Source organism: Mustela nigripes, chromosome 11 (assembly GCF_022355385.1).
Source record: "Mustela nigripes isolate SB6536 chromosome 11, MUSNIG.SB6536, whole genome shotgun sequence".
In the NCBI taxonomy this organism is placed as follows: domain Eukaryota; kingdom Metazoa; phylum Chordata; class Mammalia; order Carnivora; family Mustelidae; genus Mustela; species Mustela nigripes.
The window spans coordinates 22,911,618-22,936,212 of record NC_081567.1 but is presented as its reverse complement, the minus strand read 5'-3'; the positions used below and the strand labels follow the sequence as shown (position 1 = coordinate 22,936,212).

General features: G+C 36.3%; 1 protein-coding gene across 1 annotated transcript in view; it reads left to right on the top strand.

Annotated features, from left to right (window-relative positions):
- The window catches only part of LOC132027306 (phospholipid-transporting ATPase ABCA3-like), a 130,178-nt gene that overhangs the window by 94,034 nt on the left and 11,549 nt on the right, over positions 1–24,595 (top strand). The window contains exons 25-29 of the mRNA XM_059416058.1: positions 9,952–10,077; positions 10,311–10,505; positions 22,535–22,722; positions 23,335–23,505; positions 23,884–24,074. Of these exons, the coding sequence (XP_059272041.1) occupies positions 9,952–10,077; positions 10,311–10,505; positions 22,535–22,722; positions 23,335–23,505; positions 23,884–24,074 (871 nt within the window). The remainder of the gene's footprint in view (positions 1–9,951; positions 10,078–10,310; positions 10,506–22,534; positions 22,723–23,334; positions 23,506–23,883; positions 24,075–24,595) is intronic.

Sequence of the window (24,595 nt, the reverse complement as noted above, 5' to 3'; positions counted from 1 at the left end):
TCCTTTCTCACATTGAGGTCCTTCATCCATTTTCAGTCTATTTTCGTGTGGGGTGTAAGGAAATGGTCCAGTTTCATTTTTCTGCATGTGTCTGTCCAATTTTCCCAACACCATTTGTTGAAGAGGCTGTCTTTTTTCCATTGGACATTCTTTCCTGCTTTGTCAAAGATTAGTTGACCATAGAATTGAGGGTCCATTTCTGGGCTCTCTATTCTGTTCCATTGTTCTGTGTGTTTTTGTGCCAGTACCACACTGTCTTGATGATGACAGCTTTGTAATAGAGCTTGAAGTCTGGAATTGTGATGCCACCAACTTTGGCTTTGTTTTTCAATATTCCTTTCGCTATTTGAGGTCTTTTCTGGTTCCATATAAATTTTAGGATTATTTGTTCCATTTCATTGAAAAAAATGGATGGTATTTTCATAGGGATTGCATTAAATGTGTAGATTGCTTTATGTAGCATAGACATTTTCACAATATTTGTTCTTCCAATCCAGAAGCATGGAACCTTTTTCCATTTCTCTGAGTCTTCCTCAATTTCTTTCATGAGTATAGTTTTCTGAGTATAGATTCTTTGCCTCTTTGGTTAGGTTTATTCCTAGGTATCTTATGGCTTTGGGTGCAATTGTAAATGGGATTGACTCCTTAATTTCTCTTTCTTCTGTCTTGTTGTTGGTGTAGAGAAATGCAACTGATATCTGTGCATTGATTTTATATCCTGACACTTTACTGAATTCCTGTACAAGTTCTAGCAGATTTGGAGTGGAGTCTTTTGGGTTTTCCACATATAGTATCATATCATCTGCAAAGAGTGATAGTTCGACTTCTTCTTTGCCGATTTGGATGCCTTTAATTTCTTTTTGTTGTCTGATTGCTGAGGCTAGGACTTCTAGCTTTCAGTTTTTCTCCATTGAGAATGATATTGCGGTGGGTTTTTCATAGATGGCTTTGATCATATTGAGGTATGTGCCCTCTATCCCTACACTTTGAAGAGTTTTGATCAGGCAGGGATGCTATACTTTGTCAAATGCTTTTTCAGCATCTATTGAGAGTATCATATGGTTCTTGTTCTTTCTTTTATTAATGTATTGTATCACATTGACTGATTTGCAGATGTTGAACCAACCTTGCAGCCCTGGAATAAATCCCACTTGGTCGTGGTGAATAATGCTTTTAATGTACTGTTGGATCCGATGACTAGTATTTTGGTGAGAATTTTTGCATCTGTGTTCATCAAGGATTTTGGTCTGCAATTCTCTTTTTTTTTTTTTTAAGATTTTATTTATTTATTTGACAGAGAGAAATCACAAGTAGATGGAGAGGCAGGCAGAGAGAGAGAGGGAAGCAGGCTCCCTGCTGAGCAGAGAGCCCGATGCGGGACTCGATCCCAGGACCCTGAGATCATGACCTGAGCTGAAGGCAGCGGCTTAACCCACTGAGCCACCCAGGCGCCCATGCAATTCTCTTTTTTGATGGGATCCTTGTCTGGTTTTGGCATCAAGGTGATGCTGGCCTTCCATTTCTATTTTTTGAAACAGTTTCAGGAGAATAGGAATTAATTCTTCTTTAAATGTTTGGTAGAATTCCCCTGGGAAGCTGTCTGGCCCTGGGCTTTTGTTTGTTTGGAGACAAATGTTTAAGTATTTTTTAAATTTCCTGTATGATTTCTTTTTTTGATTTATGGATTACTTAAAAGTTAAATAAATTTCAAAATATTTGGGAAGTTTCTAGATATATTAATTATTATTGATTTCTAGTTTAATTCCTTCATAGTCAAAAAACGCACTCTATAGTCAGTCCTTTTAAATTAATTCATAATTGCTCTATGGCTCAGCATGCAATCAATCTTGGTGATATGCCATATGCATGTGAAATAAATGTGTCTTTTGTATTTGTTAGTTATAATGTTCTATAAATATCAATTAGGTTATGATGATTGATGGGATTGCTTACATCACCTAGTTTCTAACTGATATTTTTGTTAGATTTATCTTTCAATTGCTGAGAAAAGAATGTAAAATCTCCAATCCTAGTTATAGGTTTGTTTCTTTTTCCCTTTAGTTCTGTCACTTTTATTTTTTTTTTTAAGATTTATTTATTTATTTGACAAAGAGAGAAAAATCACAAGTGGGCAGAGGCAGGCAGAGAGAGAGGGAGAAGCAGGCTCCCCGCTGAGCAAGGAGCCCAACTTGGGGCTGAGATCATGATCTGAGCCGAAGGCAGAGGCTTTAACCCACTGAAACACCTAGGCACCCCAGTTCTGTCATTTTTAAAAATATATATTTGAATATCTATCATTAAGCTAATAAACATTTATTATTATATGTCTTTCTGATTAATTGAATTATGGAGTATCACGGGTAATGACATATGTCTCTGATAACATTCTTTGTCTTAATGTCCATTTCCTGTGACATTAATGGGCACCTTCACTCTTGTACAGTTTCTCATGGTATGTCATTTTACATATATTTATTTTGGGTTTTTTTAATCTTCATTTTATTTTATTTTTTTCAGTGTTTCAAGCTTCATTGTTTATGCAACACACCCAGTGCCCCATGCAATATGTGCCCTCCTTAATACACACGACCAGGCTCACTCATCCCCCAACTTCCCTCATCTCTGTAACCCTCAGTTTGTTTCTCAGAATCAAGTTTCTCCTCTTTTGTCTCTCCCTCCAATTTACCCCAATTCACTTTTCCTTTCCTTCTCCCAGTGTCCTCCATTTTATTCCTTAAGTGAAACCATATGATAATTGACTCTCTCTGCTTGACTTATTTCACTCAGCATAATCTCCTCCAGTCTCATCCGTGTTGATACAAAAGTTGGGTATTGGGGTGCCTGGGTGGCTCAGTGGGTTTAAATCCTCTGCCTTCAGCTCTGGTTGTGATCCTAGGGTATTGGGATGGAGCCCCAAATTGGGCCCTCTGCTCAGCAGGGAGCCTGCTTTCCCTGTCCACCACCCCGCCCCCGGCCTCCCTGATGCTCTGCCTACTTGAGCTCTCTGTCTGTCAAATAAACAAAATCTTAAAAAAAAAAAAAAAAGTTGGGTATTCATTCTTTCTGATGGCTCCATAATATTCCATTATATATGTGGACCACATCTTCTTTATCCACTCATCTGTTGAAGGGCATCTTCGGTCTTTCCAGAGTTTGGTGATTGTAGCCATTGCTGCTATGAACATTGGGATACATATGGGCCTTCTTTTCACTACATCTGTATCTTTGGGGTAAATTTTAGTAGTGCAGTTGCAGGGCCATAGGGTAGCTCTATTTTTAATTTTTTGAGGAATCTCCACACTGTTTTCCAAAGTGCCTGCACCAACTTGCATTCCCACCAACAGTGTAAGAGGGTTGCCCTTTCTCCACATCCTCTCTAACACTTGTTGTTTCCTGTCCTGCTGATTTTTGGCCATTCTAACGGGTGTAATGTGGTGTATCTCAATCTGGTTTTTTTTTTAAGATTTTATTATTTATATGACAGACAGAGATTACAAGTAGGCAGAGAGAGGCAGGCCTAGAGAGAGAGGAAGGGAAGCAGGTTCCCTGCTGAGCAGAGAGCCTGAGGTGGGGCTTGATTCCAGGACCCTGGGATCAAGACCTGAGCCAAAGGCAGAGGCTTTAAACCCACTGAGCTGCCTAGGCATCCCAATACCCAACTTTAATCCAGGCGTCCCTCAATGTGGTTTTGATTTTGAATTTCCCTGACTGCTAGTGATGATGAACATTTTTTCATTTGTCTGTTAGCCATTTGTATGTCTTCTTTGGAGAAGTGTCTGTTCATGTCTTCTGCCCATTTTTTGACATGATTGTCTGTTTTGTGTGTGTTGAGTTTGAGGAGTTCTTTCTTTTTTTTTTTTTAAAGATTTTATTTATTTATTTGACAGAGAGAAATCACAAGTAGTTGGAGAGGCAGGCAGAGAGAGAGAGAGGAGGAAGCAGGCTCCCTGAGATCATGACCTGAGCCGAACGCAGTGGTTTAACCCAGTGAGCCACCCAGGCGCCCAAGTTTGAGGAGTTCTTTATAGTTCTTGGGTATCAGCCTTTTACCTGTAGTGCCATTTGTGAATATCTTTTATTTATTTATTTATTTTTTAAAGATTTATTTATTTATTTATTTCACAGAGGTCACAAGTAGGCAGAGAGGCAGGCAGAGAGAGAGAAAGAAGCAGGTTCTCCACGAAGCAGAGAGCCTGATTTGGGGCTCGATCCCAGGACCCTGGGATCATGACTCGAGCCGAAGGTAGAGGCCTTCACCCACTAAGCCACCCAGGCGCCCCTGAATATCTTCTTACATATATTTATTTTCAAAATTCTGTGTCTTTTTTTTTTAAAGATTTTATTTATTTATTTGACAGATGGAGATTACAAGTAGGCAAAGAAGCAGGGAGAGTGAGAGGAGGAAGCAGGCTCCCAGCTGAGCAGAGAGTCTGATGTAGGGCTCAATCCCAGGACCCTGGGAACACGACCTGAGCTGAAGGCAGAGGCTTTAACCTACTGAGCCACCCAGGCACCCCCAAAATTCTATGTCTTTACATTTAAACTGGCTCAATGCAAACAGCATGTAATTGGGTCCTAACTTTTTATCCATTCAGATATTTTATCTATTCGGATAATCTCTGACTTTCCAATTTGAGCATTTGGTCCTTTGTATTTCCATCTACCACATATTTTATTTGTCTTCTGTTTGTCCCTTCAGTTTTTTGTTTCACTCTTTTCATATTTCTGCCTTAACTTGGGTTAATTGAATATGTTGGAATTCCATTTTAATTATTCAGTTCACTCTAGCAATACTTTTTATATTTATCTTTAGTGGTCAATGCAGGCTTTACAAAATATATAGTTAATTTTCCATAGTATAGTGTTTTTAGAGTTAATATTGTAAAATGCTGTAAATATGAAACCTTAAATGTCCATTTCTATCCCTTGTTTTTTTAATACTAAAGTTGGTGTATGTCTTACATCTATACATGTCATTGTTATTAACCATGAAAAATAATATATTATGTATATCAAAGTAGCCAACAGGAAAATGAGTTTGTATTTATGTAGATACTTAGCGTCTCTGGTGCTATTCATTCTTTCCTGAATATATGAGTTTTCCTTTAGACTGAAATCTTACTTAAGGACTTATTTTAATATGACAAAAAGAATATAAAATATTTCAATGTGTTAAAATGACAATATTTTGGATATATTTGCTTAAATAAAATGTGTTTCCTACCTTTATACTGTCACTTTCAGTCTTTCCTTTCCTCTCTTTAAAGTCGCCTTTAATATTTCTTGCAGGGATGATTTAGCAGGCATGAACTCCTTTAGTTTTTCTTGTGTCTGGGAATCTCTATACCTTTCCTTCTATTCTGAATGATGGCCTTGCTGGACATAACCATTCTTAGCTGCAGATTTTTCCCAGTCAGCACTTGGAATATATTTTGTCACTTTCTTTTGGCTTGCAAAGTTTCTGCTTGAAAATCTCATGCTATCCTTGTGGGTTTTCCCTCACAAGTTATGATTTCCTTTTGTCTTCTTGACTAATTTTTTTTTCTTTTCACTATATTTTGCCAATTTAATTATAGCAAGTCTTGATGTGGGTCTGCTTCTCTGTGCCTCCTACATCTGAATATCTGTTTCCTTCCCCAAATAGGGATGTTTTTAGTTATTTCTTCAAATAAATTTTCTGCCCCCTTTCCTCTCTTTTTCTTCTGGAACTGCTATATGAATGCTATTACATTTGATGGAGTCACTGAGTTTCCCTAAGTCTATTTTCATTTTGCATTAATCTTTTATCTCTTTGGTTCAGTTTAGTTACTTTCTATTATTCTGTCTTTTAGGTCATTAATTCATTCCTCTGCTTCTTCCATCCTGTCTTTCATTCCATCAAATATGCTTCTCATTTTGTTTATTGAGCCCTTTATCTATGTTGTGTTATTTCTTATCTCTGTTAAGGATCTCACTCATATCTTTCATTCTTTTCTTAAGTCCTATGAGTATCCTTATAATCACTGCTTTAAATTCTGTATCAGGCATGTTACTTTTATCTGTTTCTTTTAGATCTCTGGCTATGGCCTTGTCCTTTTCTTCCATTTGGGATAATTTTCTCAGTCAGCTCTTTCTTCTGCTCTTAAAAGTGGTGACTTTAGGAAAAAGAGGCCCTGTACTGCCTTGCAGTGTAGTGTCCTGCTCAACAGGACCTGACACTTTAGGAGGCTATTCTTTGTGTGTTACTTATGCCCTGCTGTTGTCTCTGAGACATTTCAGTGCAGCCATCTGCACTCACTGCCTGTTGTGGGCTATGCTCACTCTCTGTGGTATTAGTGGGATCCAAGCAGGGCCAGCTCTAAGGGGCATGTCTGCCAGGGATCGCGAGAGTGAGGCAGTGGTTTTAGCAAAATTTTAGCTGGGCTACTAGTCCTATACCAGATCCCCTGAAGCACTCCAGCAGATGAGGGCTGTAGGCCATGGCAGCAGAGGGGGTGAGGCTGAGCCAGCAATGGCTGGACACCTCTGGGTCTCGTGCATGAAGGTGGCTCTGGGAGCATGGCTCAGTCCCAAGTTGGATGTGTGCAGTGCACTGCCACAACTGTGTACCAGACAGTTGTGTAGGAGCACACGTGCCAACAAAATTTGCCCTGAGCCCAGCGCCAATGCTAAGCCCATGATTTCTCCTGAGGACTCACTTACTCCAAGCCCGTTAGCCTTGGCGCTGGGCTCAGGGCATATTTATGAGTGTGTACTCTGGTTTCTCTTCAGATTGCATACATCTTTAACCTTTTACAAATATTTATGGGTGCAAAACCATTACAATCTCATCATACTCGAAATATAGAATATTTCCATCATATCAGAAATTGTCCTTTGCAAGGAGCTTACCTTGCAAAGGTTTACCCCTTTAGTATTCTTCTGAGGTTCAGAATATCTATAGTAATGGCCCTTTATTTATTCTTCATACTGGTAATTTGTTTTCTTCATACTGGTAATTTGTTTATTTTTTTATTGATCAGTTATACTAAAGGTTATTGAATTTTGCAGATATTTTAATTAACCTTCTTTTGTTTTCATTGATTTTTTCTTCCATTATTTGTTTCTAATATCATTGAGTTCACTCTTGTCATTATAATATCTTTCTGCTTATTACAGATTTACTTGTATTATTTGACTTTTATTTCTAGTTTCTTCTGGTAGAAGTTTGGACCACTGAGACTTTATTCTTTCTTTTTTTTAATTTTTATTCTTTTTAATGTAAATATTTTATGATATAAATCTCTCTAATCACTGCCTTAGGTGCAGCTCATAAGTTTTGAAATATCATGTTTTCATTTCATTCTCTTCAAAACATATTCTAATATCTTCTGTGATTCCTTTTTTGATGCATAAGTTATTTATAAAGTGTTGCTTAATTTCTAAATATTTAAAAATTTTATAGGTATTGTTCTGCTGTTGATTTCTTTTTTTATTATTATTATTTCTGGAGTACATATTCTTCTGTCTCCATGAATTTATGAAGAGTTGTTTCATGGCTCAAAATATGCCCTATCTTGGTGAATGTTCCTTGTGTACTTGAAAGAATGCATATTCTGCTCTTCTTGGATTCAGTGTTCTTTAATTGTTAACTAGATAAAGTTGTTTAATAATATTCAATTTTTCTATATTCTTATTTTTTCCTCAACCTATTATACCAATTTTCAAGAGATTAAAGATTCTAAGTATGACAGTGGATTTGCCTATTTCTCCTCCTTTATTTATTTGTTTACTTACTTACTTGTTTATTTACTTATTTTTATTTTTTGGTTTTAGCCTTATCTGTTCATAACCTAAAATATTAGGCACACATGCACTTAGGATCTTTATATCCTCTTGATGAATTGACCATCAGTCATTATGTAATTACTTTTTGAAAAATCTCTGGTGATATTCCTTGTTCTATAATATATCCTGTCTGATGTTACTCTGCCAGTTTTTTCATGTATACATTTTGCATGATGTCTCTTTTTAATCATTTGACCTTTAACCTGTATTATTATTATATTTGAAATGTTTCATTTTTTTTAAAGATTTTATTTATTTATTTGACAAACAGAGATCACAAATAGGCAGAGAGGCAGGCACAGAGAGAGAGGAGGACTTGGGACTTGATTCCAGGGCCCTGGGATCAAGACCTGAGCCGAAGGCAGAGGCTTTAACCCACTGAGCCACCCAGGCACCCCTGAAATGAGTTTTTTATAGAGAGCATAATTTACTTAGTCTTTTATTCAATCTGATAATCTCTACATTTTAATAGAATTTAGACTATATTGAATGTAACTTTTTTTTTTGAGATATTATTTATTTATTTGCAGAGAGATAGAGTACAGGCAGGCAGAGTGGAAGAGCAGGCTCCCTCTAGACCAAGGAGCCCTATGTAGGACTCGATCCCAGGATGCTGGGATCATGACCTGAGCTGAAGGCAGCCGCTTAACCGACTGAGCCACCCAGGCATCCCTTGAATGTAACTTTTTATATGGTTGGGTTTAAGTTTATCATTTTGCTTTTTATTTTCTTTCACATCTATACTTTAGTTTTTCTCTTTTCATGTCTTATTTTGGATTAGCAGTACCTTGTGATTCATTTGCATTTCCACTACTAATTGATGAGCTGAGCCTCTTGGTTATAACAATATAATTTCTTCCAATTCATGTGTACAGAATATCTTTTCCTTTGTGTCTGTTTTAATTTCTTTAATTGTCTTATAGTTCTCAGTTCACAAGAATTTTGCCTCCATGTTTAAATTTATTCCTAGGCATTTTATTCTTTATAATGTAGTTGTAAATGGGATTGACTTTATTCTTTCTAATGTAGTTGTAAATGGGATTGTTTTCATGATTTCCCTTTCTGATAGACCATTATTAGTGTATAGAAATGCAACAAATTTTTGTACATTGATTTTGTAACCAAAACTTTAATGAATTTATTAGTTCTCCTTCTTATGATTTTATACTCTTTTGAACTTCTCTTTTGTTCATATTTTATTTTCCTAATTTCATTAAATTGTCTATTTGTATTCTCTTATGGCTCACTGAGATTGTTTAAAACAATTATTTTGAATTATTTTGTCAGGTAGTTTTAAAATCTATATTTCTTTGGGGTAAGTTACATGAAATTCCCTGTGTTCCTTTAGTGGTGTCATGTTTCATGTTCAAAATTATTTTTTGCTTTTCCTTGATTTTTGTGTGTGTTCCTTGTAGCCTCATATATACATCTGTGCATTTGTAGGAACAGTCACCTCTTCCAGGCTTTATAGACTGGGAAAAGACAGGTCTATGAAGGTGGGAAAAGACCTTTACCTTCATATGAATGTGAGGGCACCAGATGGGTGGAGTCTGGTATCTCTGGCTCTGGTTTCAATGGGGTACAACAGCATCTCTGACTCAAGGTGTTGGGGTGAACAGTGGAAAAAACTCTGGATTGTTCCATCAGCTGAGTTTAGCATTATTGAAGACTGTAAGTGTTTTGGCAGTGACAGCTGTAGTGTCTCTAGCAGCAATGAGGGCTGCTGGTGTAACTCATGGCAGCTGCGATCTGTGGCCACTGCGATCTTCGTGCCCTACTTTTCTCTCAAGAAGAGAGATTGTGAACAAAGAGATTCTTCTTGGTACCAAGCTGTGCTAAGCTGAGGAATGGGTTGATGTGGGTAAAATGCATCCTCTACTTTTTTATATGGTCATCCATGGAATTTCTACTCCATCAGGTTGCTGCATCCTCTTTAACTGTACTCCAGAGCTCTCCCAGGGTTATTTTCTCTGTGGATATTTGTTAAACCATTGATATGGAGGATGGCAGCAAGCACCAGGGTCTCCTAATCAACCAGCAAGCTGATATCACTCTTCATCGGTTTTTGTAAAAAGTTAGGTGCTGCTCCTACTGGAAATCTCTTATAAGTGATAAGTATTTATCTCTTGCTTATTTCAAATATAGGGAAAAGTGTCCAAGGAACTATCTGGAGAATCTGATGATGAAGATATACAAAATGAAAGACAGAGAATCCTGGGGCAGCCTCAGGGGTTACTAGATTCCCCAGTGATTATTAAGGAACTCACAAAGGTAATATCATTCACTGACCAATATATACTGGCTTGTTATCCCCAAGAGCATGGCATCAGTGTCAGGGGCACACTATGGGTTCTTTTTTAGAATATATGTTTATTTCCCCAGTATAATAGAAGAGTTCTTATGAAACTACCTGATCATGCTCCATAGGGATCTGAGGTTTTTTTCTTTTTTTGATCCTCAAATACTCTTTACTGCATTGTGTTTTCTGGATTTATTTTTTTAAGATATATTTTAAGTATCCAGTCATTCTGGCTGTGAAAAATATTTCTGTTACAATCCAAAGAGGAGAGTGCTTTGCATTGCTTGGATTCAATGGAGCTGGAAAAACTACTACCTTCAAAATTTTGACTGGAGAAGAGACTGTTACCTCTGGAGATGTGTTCATTGAGCACTTTAGCATCACTAAAAGTCTCCCAAAGGTAAGACACTATTACAATCTAAGATAAGAGAAGCTTGGGGCATCTGGGTGGCTCAGTCATTAAGCATCTGCCTTCTGCTCAGGTCCTGATCCCAGGGTTCTGGGATCAAGCCCCGCATCTGGCTCCCTGCTCAGTGGGTAGCCCTCTTCTTCCTCTCCCGTTCCCCCTCCTTGTGTTCCTTCTGTGTGTGTGTGTGTGTGTGTGTGTGTGTGTGTGTGTGTGTCTGTCAAATAAATAAATAAATAAATAAATAAATAAATAAACAAAATCTTAAAAAAAGATTTGAGAAGCTTGATGTCTTGGGAGTACAGGTAACAGGCAGGCACTGAAGATAATAGATGGCAATCATGGTAGACATTGATACAGTATTAGTCAACTCAGTAGATTCTGGAGAGAGAAAAAAAATTTTTGAGGAGAGAGAGGAGGCAACAAGTATAGAATCTAAGACAAGATTATCTTTTGTGTTCTTTGAAACTGCTAGAGTAAAAGGCAAGTTCTCTCAACAATACATCTAACATATGCCAGACAAGATGCTGTAGAGGGAAAGACAGGGTAAAAGATGCAGTTCACTTATAAATGCAGTTCACTTGTAACTGTGGTCTTCATGCCCTTTAGAGCTATGGAACAGGATGAACTTTCAGAATGGTCCCAAATCAAGGCAAGGTAGCTTTCTTTTATATCTCTGAATCAGCCAGCCATTGGGTACATATGCTGCTTGGGAGAGAGTGCATAACCTTGGGGAAAGCTAAATGGGAAGAAAAATTAAAGATGAAGAAACTGGTCAATGGTGTCAGATTCCAGGAAATCTCCAGCAATGTAAGACTGAATAGAGTGTATTGGATTTAGCAATCAGAACTTCAGTGATGCAGTTAGCAAGAACTATTGTGCTATGGTCAATTGAGTGGTAGTAATGGGATCCTAAATGGTATATTTCTTACCTCTTTAGCTCATGGCACTTCGTCATTATGACATCAGGAAGATGGGGTTGTGGGATCCTGCATGCTCTAGGATAAATAGTATTCTACTAACAGAGGTGAAGCTAAGAATATGGGTTATGCTTTGAGCAAAGTTAGCTTTGAAGCTAAAGGAAACATTAGAATTCACCCAAAGTTGTGAGAATGAGACAGGAGATATTTTATACATTAAATAACTTGACCACATTTATACTAGAAGGGAAAAAAATGAAATAGAGGAAGAGGTGATGTATGGTGAAAGGAGGTGAATGGGTTCTTCCAGATGGTTCTTGGGGTTTTCTTTGGGTAATTACACAGTAGTGAATATTCCAGATTGTATGATCTTTCTATTTTTAATTTTTTTGAGGAACTGCCTGCTGGGAATTTTGGATTTTCTGACCCCAAGAACCATGTCTGACGACATGCAGGGAATAATCTTAATCTTTTGATATTGGTTGAGACCTGATTTGTGACCCAGTATGTGATCTGTTCTGGAGAAAGTTCCATGTGCACTTGAGAAGAATGATTAGTCTGGTGTTTCAGGATGGAATGTTCTGTATATATCTACAAAGTTCATCTGATCCAATGTGTCATTCAAAGCTCTTGTTCTTTATTGAGCTTCTATGTAGATTATCTATCTCTTGTTGTAAGTGGAGTGTTGAAGTCTCCTACTATTAATTATTATTCTCAATAGGATTCTTTATTTTGGTTAATAGTTGGCTTATGTAGTTGGCTGCTTCCATGTTTGGGGCATAGATATTTACAATTGTTAGGTTTTCTTGTTGGATAGACACTTTAAGTATGACATAGTGTCTCTGTACAGCACTTACTACAGTCTTTGGTTTAAAATCTAATTTGTCTGAAATGAAAATCGTAACCCTACCTTTCTTTTTAGGTCTGTTAGCATGAGAAATGGTTTTCTATCTCCTTGCTTTCATTGTGGAGGTGTCTTTAGGTTCAGAATGAGTCTTATAGACAGCATATGTATGGGTGCTGCTTTCTTAGCCAACTTGAAACCTGTGCTGTTTGATGGGTGTATTCAGCCTCTTCACAGTGAGAGTAACTATTGAAAGCTATGAGTGAAAGGGGAGAAATCACAACTAATAGGAAGGAAATAGAGGCAATTATTACCAGCAGCGAGATGCCAACTTATTACCAGTAGCTATATGTCAACAAAATAGTCAACCTGGAAGAAATGGGTGCATTCTTGGACACATATAAACTATCAAGACTTAAACAGGAAGAAAAAAAAAAGACAATATGAATAGACCATAGCCAGCAAGGAAATTGAAACAGTAATCAAAAAGCTCCCAACAAACAAGAGTCCATGGCCAGATGGCTTCTCAAAGGAATCCTACCAAACATTTAAAGAAGAAATCATAGCTATTCTACTGAAGCTGTTTCAAAAAGTAGAAATGGAAGGAAAACTTCCAGACTTATTCTGAGACCATAATTACCCTGATCCCAAAACCAGATAAAGACCCCATCCAAAAGGAGTATTACAGACCAATATCCCTGATTAACATGGATGCCAAAATACTCAACAAGGTCCTAGCCAATAGGATCCAACAGTACATTAAAAGAATTATTCACCACTACCAGGTGGAGTTTTTTCCTGGAATGCAATGGTGGCTCAATATTTGGAAATCAATCAATGTGATATATCATATTAACAAAAGAGACAAGAGCCATATAATTCTCTCAATTGATGCAGAAAAAGCACTTTGACAAAATATGGTATTGTTTCCTGATTAAAACTCTTCAAAACACAGGGATAGAGAGAACATACCTCAAGGTAATAAAATTTATCTATGTAAAGCCCACAGCTAGTATCATTCTCAATAGGGAAAAGCTGAGCTTCTCCCTTAAGGCAAGGAGCATGACAGGGATGCCCACTCTCAACACTTTTGTTCAACATAGTACTAGAAGTCCTAGCCTCAGCATTCAAATTGACAAAAAATTGTCAAAATTGACAAGTCAAACTCTCTCTCTTCGCAGATTACATGATACTTTATGTGGAAAACCCCAAAGACTCCACCTCCAAATTAATAGAACTTAAATAATAATTCAGCAAATGTGGCAGAATAGAAGATCAATGCACAGAAATAAGCTGCATTTCTATACACTAACAATGTGACTGAAGAAAGAGAAATGAAGGAATCAATTCCATGTATAATAGGACCAAAAACCATAAGATACCTAGGAATAAACCTAATAAACCTCCAGAGTAAATCAAAGAGGTAAGGGATCTATACTCTAGAAATTATATAACACTTATAAAAGAAATTGAGGAAGATGCAAAGAGATGGATAAACATTCCATGCTCATGGATTGGAAGAATAAACATTGTAAAAATGTCTATGCTGCCCAGAACAATCTATAAATTCAGTGCAATCCTTATCAAAATATCATTGACATTTTTCACAGAGCTGGAACAAACAATCCTAAAATTTGTATGGAAGCAGAAAAGATACCAAATCACCAGGGGAATGTTGAAAAAGAAAACCAAAGCTGGGAGCATCACAATTACTGACCTCAAGCTATATTACAAAGCTATGATTATTGAGACAGCATGGTACTAGCACAAAAACAGGCCCATAGATCAATGGAGCAGAATAGAAAGCCCAGAAATGGACTCTCAACCCTATGGTTAACTCATCTTTACAAAGCAGAAATGAATATCCAATTTAAAAAGACAGTCTCTTCAATAAATAGCACTGGGAAAATTGGACAGCCACAAAGAGAAGAAAGAAACTGGACCACTCTCTTATGCCGTGCACAAATATAAACTCATAATGGTTGAAAGACCTAAATGTGAGACAGGAATCTACCAAAATCCTTCAGGAGTACATAGGCAGTAACCTCTTCAACATTGACCATAGTGATCCAACTTTCAAGACATGTCTACAAAGGCAAGGGAAACAAAAGCAAAAATGAACTTTGGGGGACGCCTGGGTGGCTCAGTGGGTTAAGCCACTGTCTTCGGCTCAAGTCATGATCCCAGGGTCCTGGGATCGAGCCCCAAATCAGGCTCTCTGCTCAGCAGGGAGCCTGCTTCCTCCTCTCTCTCTGCTTGCCTCTCTGCCTGCTTGTCATCTCTCTCTGTCAAATAAATAAATAAAATCTTAAAAAAAAATAAAATTAAATTAAAAAAATGAACTTTGGGGACTTAAAATAAAAGGCTTTTGCACAGCAAAGGAAACAGTCAACAAAACTAAGAGGAAACCCACAGAATGGGAGAAAATATTCACAAATAATCATACAGTTAAGGGCCATTATCTAAGATCTATAAAGAACATCTCAAACTCAACCTCCCCAAAACAAAAAATCCAGTCAAGAAATGGGCAGAAGATAGGAATAGACACTTCTCCAAGGAAGACATAAAAATGACTAACAGACACATGCAAAAATGTTCAACATCATTCTAGCCATCAGGGATAAAATCAAAACCATAATGAGATACCACCTTACATCAGTTAGAATGGCAAAAATTAACAGGTCAGGAAACAATAAATGTTGGAAAGGTTGTGGAGAAAGGTGAACCCTCTTACACTGTTGGTGGGAGTGGAAGCTGGTACAGACACTCTGGAAAACAGTATGGAGGTTCCTCAGAATGTTCAAAATAGAGCTACCCTACAACCCAGCAATTGCACTACAGGGTAGTTACCCCAAAGATGCAGATGTAGTGAAAAGAAGGGGCATATGCACCCCATTGTTCATAGCAGCAATGTTCACAATAGTGAACAATAGTCCAAACTGTAGAAGGAGTCATTATGTCCTTCAACAGATGAATGGATAAAGAAGATGTGGTCCATATATACAACGAAATATTACTCAGCCATCAAAAAGGATAAGTACCCACCATTTTCATTGATATGGATGGAAATGGATGGGATTATGCTAAGTAAAATAAGTCAAGCAGAGAAAGACAATTATCATATGGTTTCACTCATATGTGGAACATAAGGAATAGTGCAAAGGACCACAGGGGAAGGGAGGGAAAAGTGAATGGAAAGAAATCAGAGAAGGAGATAAGCCATGAGAGACTATGGACTGCAGGAAACAAACTGAGGGTTACATAGAGGAGGAGGGTGGGGGGTGGAGTAACAAGGTGACGGGTATTAAAGAGGACATGTGTGGTGATGAGCACTGGATGTTATATGCCACTAATGAAACACTGAACACCACATCAAAAATGAACAATATATGTTAGCTAATTGAACATAAATTTTAAAAAAATAAACATTAAAAAATTTTTAAAAAAATGGAAAATGAACAAAGAAAAACAGAAAGAGACTCTAGATACAAAGAACAAACTGAGGGTTTCCAAAAGAGGAGGGGATAAGGGGATAGACAAAATAGGTGAAGGGGATTAAGAGGTACAAACTTCCAGTTATAAAATAAGTAAGTCATGGAGATGATAAACACAGCAGAGGGGATATAGTCAATAATATTATAATAACATTGTTTAGTGACAAATGGTAACTATACTTATCATGGTGAGCACTGCATACTGTATAAAATTGAATTACTATGTTGTACTCCTGAAACTAACACAATATTGTAGGCCAACTATACTTCCATAATAAAATTTAAAGAAAATAAGTAAAAGTATAGTATTGAAGTCTCCAACTCATATTTTTCAGCTGTTTATTTTTCCCTTCAAATCTATTATTCTTTTCTTCATATAATCTGGAGCTCTGATGTTTGGTGCATATATATGTATAACTATTACATCTTCATGGTAAATTGATCTTTCATCAATATATAATACTGTATTTGTCCTTGTCATAGTTAGTGGCTTTGTCTATTTTGTCTAATAATTGTTTAGGCCCATCTCTTTGGGGCATTATTTGCATGAAATTTTTTCATGTCCTTTAACTCTCATCCCATTTGTATACTTAAACATAAGTCAGTCTGACTAGATAGCAGATATTTGGATCACGTTTGCTTTTTTAATTCATTTTACCAATCTACGCATTTTGATTGGGAAATTAAATCCATTTACATTTAAAGCAATTACTGATAGAAGGACATCTGGGTGGCTCAGTTGGCTAAGTGTCTGCTTTTGCTCAGGTCATGATCCTGGGTCCTGGGATCAAACCCTGTTTACACTTCCCATTCACCAGGGAGTCTGCCTCTCCCTTTCCTGCAGCTCCTCCCCACTACTTGTGCTCTTTCTCTCAAATAAATACATAACATCTTTTTAAAAATAAAGGAATCACTACTAGAGAAGAACTTACTTTTGCCATTTCTTGTTTTATGTATCTCTTGTGTTTTTTTACCCCTAATTTCCTCCATTACTGCCTTACATTGTGTTTAGCTGATTTTTTTTTAAATGGATGTTTTGATACACTTATTTCCTTTTGTATATATTATAAAGTTATTTTCCTTGTGATTACCTTTGGGATTTAATTTAACATCTTAAAGTTGTAACCATCTCTTTTGAATTGGTATCAACTGAAATTCAATCACACACAAAACTCTACTTCTCTACACCTCTGTTCCCATGTCCACACTTTGTCACTGTTGTCACAAAATACATCTTTATACTTTGTGTACCATTAAATGTTATTTTATGCATTTGCCTTTTAAATACTGTATAAAATAAATAGTTGAATCATAAGTCAAAATTGTAATAATTCTGGTTTTAAATGTGCCAATCTATTAGCTTTACCAGAGATCTTTATCTCTTCATACAGCTTTAATTTACTGTCTAGTGTCCTTTAATTTCAGTGTAAAGGATTTTTTTAGTGTTTATTAAAGGGTAAATCTGATGGTAATAAACTCCCTCATTTTCTATTTATTGGGGAATTTCTTATTTTCTCCCTATTTTTGAAGGACAGTTTTGTTGGTATAGAATTCTTGGCTGATTCTTTTTCTCACTTTAAATATATCATTCCACTCACTACTTTCTAGCCTCAAAAGTTTCTACTTGTGTGACTCAGTTAAGAATCCAACTCTTGATTTTGGCTAAGATTATGATCTCAGGGTCCTGGGATAGAGCCCTGGATTGGGGTCCAAGCTCAGTGGGGAACCTGCTTGAGGGTTTTCTCTCTCCCTCTTTTTCTGCCCCTCCCACTGCTCGTGCTCTCTATCTCAAATAAATAAATAAGTCTTTTTTTAATTAAATAAAAATTAAATTATAGATGAATTGAGGAATTAGCTTATCTTTGTGTAAAAATCCTAGAATTTTATTTTATTTTATTTTATTTTTTTTAAGATTTTATTTATTTATTTGACAGAGAACACAAGTAGGCAGAGAGGCAGGCAGAGAGAGAGAGAAGCAGGCTCTGCACTGAGCAGAGAGCCCGATGCGGGGCTCGATCCCAGGGTCCTGGGATCATGACCTGGGCCAAAGGCAAAGGCTTTAACCCGCTGAGCCACCCAGGCGCCCCAAAAATCCTAGAATTTTAAAAGATTGACATACTTATAGTGAACATAATACATCTTTCCAGGTGTTGGATCTCATTAAATGTCTCATAATAATGGTTTTAAACTGGGGTTTTACACTAAATTTTAGGGATTTTACACTAAAGAGGCAATTTAGTTTGTTTGGATATAAGATCTTGAAAAAATAGTACTGTGTGTAATTTATTTCTACATATTATGTTTTAACATTTATTTAAGTGATTTTATATTTTATTATATGCTGATTGTCTATTGAGTACAACTGATTTTTTAAAAGATTTATTTTAATTTTTTATTATTTTTATTATATTATGTTAGTCACCATACAGTACATCATTAGTTTTAGATGTAGTGTTCTATTCATTGTTTACATATAATACCCAGTGCTCCATGCATTATGTGCTTCCTTAATACCCATCATCAGGCCAACAGAGAGCAAGGGGAGGGGCAGAGAAAGAGGGAGAAAAGCACACTCTCCCCACTGAGCACAGAGCCCACTGTGGGGCTGGATCTCAGGACCCTGAGGTCATGACTTGAACTGAAATCAAGAACCTGATGCTTAACCAGCTGAGCCACCCAGGTACCCTGAGTGTGACTGATTTTTAAATATTGAAGTTGTATTCAATAAAATTACTAAACTCTCTTAATTCTAATATTTGTCTATAAATTATATTGGAATGTTTACTTTTTGGGGGGAATGTTTACTTTTAAATCATGACTGCTACAAATAACAATTTATTTTCCTTTCCAATCTTAGGCTTTTTTCCTAGCCATGGCTAGAACCTCTCCTTGGCACAGAGTAGAAATGGCAATTGCAGATTCTCAATCTGAAACTCACAGGCAAATTTTCTTATTCATGTTTTGTTTTTTATCTGTAAATGCCTCTTAATTACCCTCATTGGCAAAAGATATTTTCACTGTGTATAGAAATTTGAGGTTTGCCATTATTTTTCTTTAGCAAATTGACCTGTTGTTTCCCTATCATCTAGTTCCCATCACTACTTTTGAGAAATTAGCTCATTCTGATATTCCTTTATAGATAAACTTTCTTTTCTCTGTAGCTTTTATATTTCATCTTTGTTTTACATAAGCTTCAATATGAAATATTTAGATATGACTCTAAAATTTTGTCCTGCTTGGAATGTATTGACATTCTTCAATTTATCGATTGGTGTCTTTAATCGGTTCTGTAACATTTTCACTTAACGATTTCTTCAAATATTTCTCCTGTTCCTTTCTCTCCTTCTGCAACTTTGGCTATCCACATATTTCCAATCTATCCTTCACTTTCACAATTCCCCATTTTAAATTTTTCTGCTGCATCCTAGCTGCTTTCTTATTACCTAATCTCCAGGTTAAGTTAATTTGTTCTATTGTCATTAAGTTGCTGTCAAATGCATTCACAAAGTTTGTAGCCTGCTTTATTTATGGACTTACTTTATTTATTTATTTTTAGTTTTTAGATGTTATATGTGGTTCATTCCCAAAATATCCAAGTGACTTTATACTTTTCTTTCTCATAAAGATTTTAAAAATTTTATTAAGCTATTAAGTCTTTTATTTTAATTCCAGTGTGATTAGCATATAGTATAATATTAATTTCAGGTGGACAGTGTAGTGATTCAACAATTCCATACATTATTCAGTGCTCATCATGATAAGTATATTTTTCAGTACCATCACCCCTATTTCACCCACTACCTACCACCTCCTCTATGATAACCATCAATTTGTCCTCTATAGTTAAGAGTCTGTTTCTTGGGTTGTCTCTCTCTCTTTTCACTTTTGTTTGTTTCCTTGTTTCTTAAGTTCTGCATATGGAATGAAATCATGTCGTATTTTTCTTTCTCTGACATTTCACTTTGCTTGATACTCTCTAGATCCATCCAGTGGTTACAAATGGCAAGTTTTCATTCTTTTTTATGCCTGAGTAATATTCCATTGTATATCTATGTATATACTGCTTCTTCTTTATTCATTCATCAATCAATGTACAGTTAGTCTGCCTCTATAATTTGGCTATTATAAATAATGCTACAATAAACACTGGGGTGCATTTATCCATCTGAATTGTGGTTTTCTGTCTTTGGGGTAAATTTCCAATAGTGGAATTACTAGACCATAGGGTAGTTCTATTTTTAATTTTTTGAGGAAACTCTACTTTTTTCCACAGTGGCTGTTCCAGTTTTCATTCTCACCAACAATGCAGGAGGGTTTTCCTCTCTCCACACCCTCAGCAACACCTGTTGTTTCTTGTGTGTCTGATTTTAACCATTCTGACATGTGTGAGATGGTATCTCCGTATAGTTTTGATTTGCATTTCCCTGTTGATGAGTGATGTTAAGCATCTTTTCATGTGTCTGTTGGCCATCTGGATGTCTTCTTTAGAGAAATTTCTGCTCATTTTTAAATTGGATTATTTGCTTTTCGGGTGAAATTTAAACATATTTTGGATACTAACCCTTTACTGTATATGTCATTTCCAAATATCTTCTCCCATTCAGTAGCTTGTCTTTTATTTTTATTTTTTTTGTTGTTGTTTCCTTCACTGTGGAGAAGCATTCTATTTTAATATGGTCCCAATATTTAATTTTGCTTTGATTTTGTCTTGGGAGACATATCTAGAAAAATATTTCTATGGCCAAAGCAGAGAAATTACTACCTGTGTTCTCTCCGAGAATTTTTATGGTTTCAGATCTCACATTTAGGTCTTTAATCCATTTTGAGTTTATTTTTGTATGTGGTAAAAGAAAGTAGTCCAGTTTCATTCTTTTGTTGATGAGACTGGAGACTGTTTTTTTGTCACATTGCATATTTTTGTCTCTTTTGTCAAAGATTAATTGACCATATAATCATGGGTTTCTTTCTGGGCTTTCTATCCTTGTTCCATTTATCTGTGTGTCTGTTTTTTGTGCCAGTACCATACTGTTTTGATTACTACAGCCTTGTAGTACAACTTGAAATCTGGAATTGTGATACTTCCAGCTTCATTTTTTTTCATGAATATATGTTAAAGTATTAAAAATTTATTTAGGGGCACCTGGGTGGCTCAGTGGGTTAAAGCCTCTGCCTTTGGCTCATGATCTCAGGGTTCTGGGATTGAGCCCCGCATCAGGCTCTCCACTCAGCAGGAAGCCTGCTTCCTCCTCTCTCTCTCTGCCTACCTGTGATCTCTGTCTGTCAAATAAATAAATAAAATCTTTAAAAAAAATAAAAATAAAAATAAAAATTTATTTAAACATAATAAGCACAATCATTTGCACATCTGATCTGATAATTCCAACATCTGAAGTCACTTCAAATACGTTTCTCGTGAGTATCGTTTCTACCCATGGCATTCATGGTATCTTTTTCTTTGTTAATTGAGTTATGGTTGTATGCAGCTCATTTACTTTCAAAAATTATATGGGAGAATAATTTTAACCTTTAAAATAGAAAAAAGTGTTTCTTTTATGACCCAGCAGTTGCCCTACTGGGTATTTACTCCCAAAGATACAGATGTAGTGAAAAGAAGGAGCACATGCACCCCAATGTTCATAGCAGCAATGTCCGCAATAGCCAGACTGTGGAAAGAGCAGAGATGCCCTTCAACCAATGAATCGATAAAGATGTGGCCCTTATAAACGATGGAATATTACTCAGCCATCAGAAAGGCTGAATATCCAACTTTTGCTTCAACATGGATAGGACTGGAGGAGATTATGCTAAGTGAAATAAGTCAGCCAAATTATCATATGGTTTCACCTATTTGTGGAACATAAGGAAGGGCATGGAGGACATTAGGAGAAGGAAGGGAAAATGAAAGGGGGGAATTCAGATGGGGAGACAAACCATGAGAGACTAGGGACTCTAGGAAACAAACTGAGGGTTTTAGAGAAGAAGGGGGAGTGGAGATGGATTAGCTCAGTGATGGGTATTAAGGAGGGAGCACTAGGTGTTTTACAAAAACAATGGATCATGGAACACTACATCAAAAACTAATGCTGTACTATATGGTGACTAATGTAACATAATTTTTTAATAATGGGTTTGTTTTGATTTCTACCAAGAGATTAGGGGTATAAACAATCTGAGATTACTATTAATTAGTAAAATCTCAGAGGAAAAGTATGAACTTTAAGTATTTAGAATAATTTTAACTATTTTTAATTTTAATTAATTTTGATAAAATTATGTTATTTTTTATCTATGTGCATCTGAATGCAAATCCATAAAAGGATTAGTTATTGGCAAAACAATAGTCATTGCATTCTCCTGTTTGTGGAAGTGTGGAAAGTCTTTGCTTCTGGTTCAGCCTTACTATGAAACAAGATCTATACAGGGCTGTGCAGGTTGTGCAGTGCAAAAAACTTCAATGATGGCCATGTTCTTTAGAATTTCTTATTACTGAGGGGAGAATCTTGTATTCTAATACTCCTCCAAATTCAGTACGCTCTGGGATTTTAACTTTTTCATTGCTAAGATCTTTAAAAATCAATTGAGGAAGCTGTTATTCCAACTTAATATAATAGGTCCAATAACCATCATTGTATAGACTTGAAGAATAAAAATTCTTGGTAGGACTCTTAGAGAAATGGTCTGGAAAACTGTGGTCTTCTATCTCATCCAGGGATGACCAGTGGAATAGATAACTTGGGTCCTTATTAAAGCAATTCTTGTAATCAGGTGAAGTCAAGAGTTGGCTATTGTCCTCAATATGATGCATTGTTGGAATACATGACTGGTCGGGAAATAATGATCATGTGTGCCAGATTATGGGGAGTATCTGAGCCCCAGATTCAGCTCTATGTGAATAGATGGTTGAGTTTAATGCAACTGGAAGCCCATGCTGACAAGCTTATCAGAACCTACAGGTGAGTCATTTCATTATGATGATCTTTGTGTTGCTGCCATTAATGCTGACATGCTTCCCTGTATTTCTGGTGTTTGAAATAAATGAGCACAGTTTCACTTAGGTCCCTCTATCACACAATTATCTAATGGTAAAACTATTTCACAAGTTGCTAGGTTTCAGATAATAGTAATAAGACATATCAATGTAGTTCCAAGTATTTCCTTTGCAGAGATGAAACTAAAAATCCTTATTCTATTTGAACTGTAGCCTCTAAATCTCAAAAGGGATTATATTATTCTTCCTAGTGTCCATATGGTTCTTTGTCTCACAAGAAAGTAGGAATATAGGCCCTTTGAATTATGGTAGATTTTTATACTTGGAAAATCATGGTACCCTAGGCACAGGTAAATAAATGCCCCTGACAGTGTACCTAAAATCAGTCACTCATCTACATTTCAAATGAAAATTAATTGATATGTACACCTGTACTGGGTTTGCTAACGTATTGAAGTGTAACTAATCAACATTGTGGAATTCCATATTACGTTTGTTGATATGTTTATGCTCTTTCCTATAAGGAACTAATTTATATAACCTCTCTTTCCCCTCTTCTCCTTCTATGACCATAAAGTGGAGGAACCAAACGTAGGCTGAGTACTGCTATTGCCCTAATGGGAAAGACCTCAGTCATTTTGCTGGATGAGCCATCAACGGGCATGGACCCTGTAGCCCGACACCTGCTCTGGAATGCTGTGACATGGACATATGAAAGTGGCAAAGCCATCATTATAACTTCCCATAGGTGTGGCTCATTTGGAGGCTTGAATGAGGGTTGGCAAGTATTGTAGTGGCTATAAGTGAGAATTATTTGATGCTAGGAATATTGATAATAAATTTGCTTAGGTATGTGATTTTCTCCTTAATATTAGTGAATGGAATGACCAAAAATCCTCATTGAGTTAAAGAATTAAGAATGGGGAGAGAGCAGGAAGTTCAGGAGATGTGTTTGGGGATATGTACCCTACTACTAATTATTTTTAAAAATTTCACTTTTCAACTATGATCTTTATGATGAGCAAATTCCATTTCACACTGAAAAGAGAGTCATAAAATCCTGGCTCTGTTTGAACTACAGAATGTTCTCCAAAACAGAATTTTTTATGCTATTATGTTTTGCTAGATTGGAGGAATGTGATGCCTTCTGTACCAGGCTGGCCATAATGGTGCAGGGAAAGTTTCTGTGCCTGGGTAGCCCTCAACATCTCAAAAACAAGTTTGGCAACATTTACATCCTGAAGGTCAAGGTCAAGATTGATGCACAGAAGGGTAAACTGGATGGTTTAAAGTATTTCATCACACTGACATTCCCCGGTAAATTAAATTGAACTAACTTTTATATAGATGTTTTAAAGCATGGGTTTTTCTGTTTCACCATCCATATGTTTTATGTCTCTAATAACTGTTTCTTATGGTTTATTGATATTTATTGATCTTCCATACTGAATTGGGAATCCTTCTGATAGTTTCTTAGCATAATAAGACAAAAGTTTCCCACACATACAAAAGTTCTCACTCAGCTCTTGTATCATTTTAATAAGGCAGCTTTGGATTCAAGCTGTCAATATAAATTACATCACTAAAGTCATGTTTTTTAATACAATTCCTAATTATTTTCACATATTACCCATGCAAAGTTTTAAGGCTTTTTTCCTCCACCTATGCATGTATCCCCAGTCTTTTGGTATCTCGGCCAGGATGTGGTATAGAAATGCAAACGAGAACCACTAAGCTTTTCTCTTCTCTCAAAACTAGTTCTGCTTCTGCTGCTAAATTCAACAAGCACCTCTCTGCCTACATGGCATAATACCAGAGATAGCAACTATTTTTTTTCT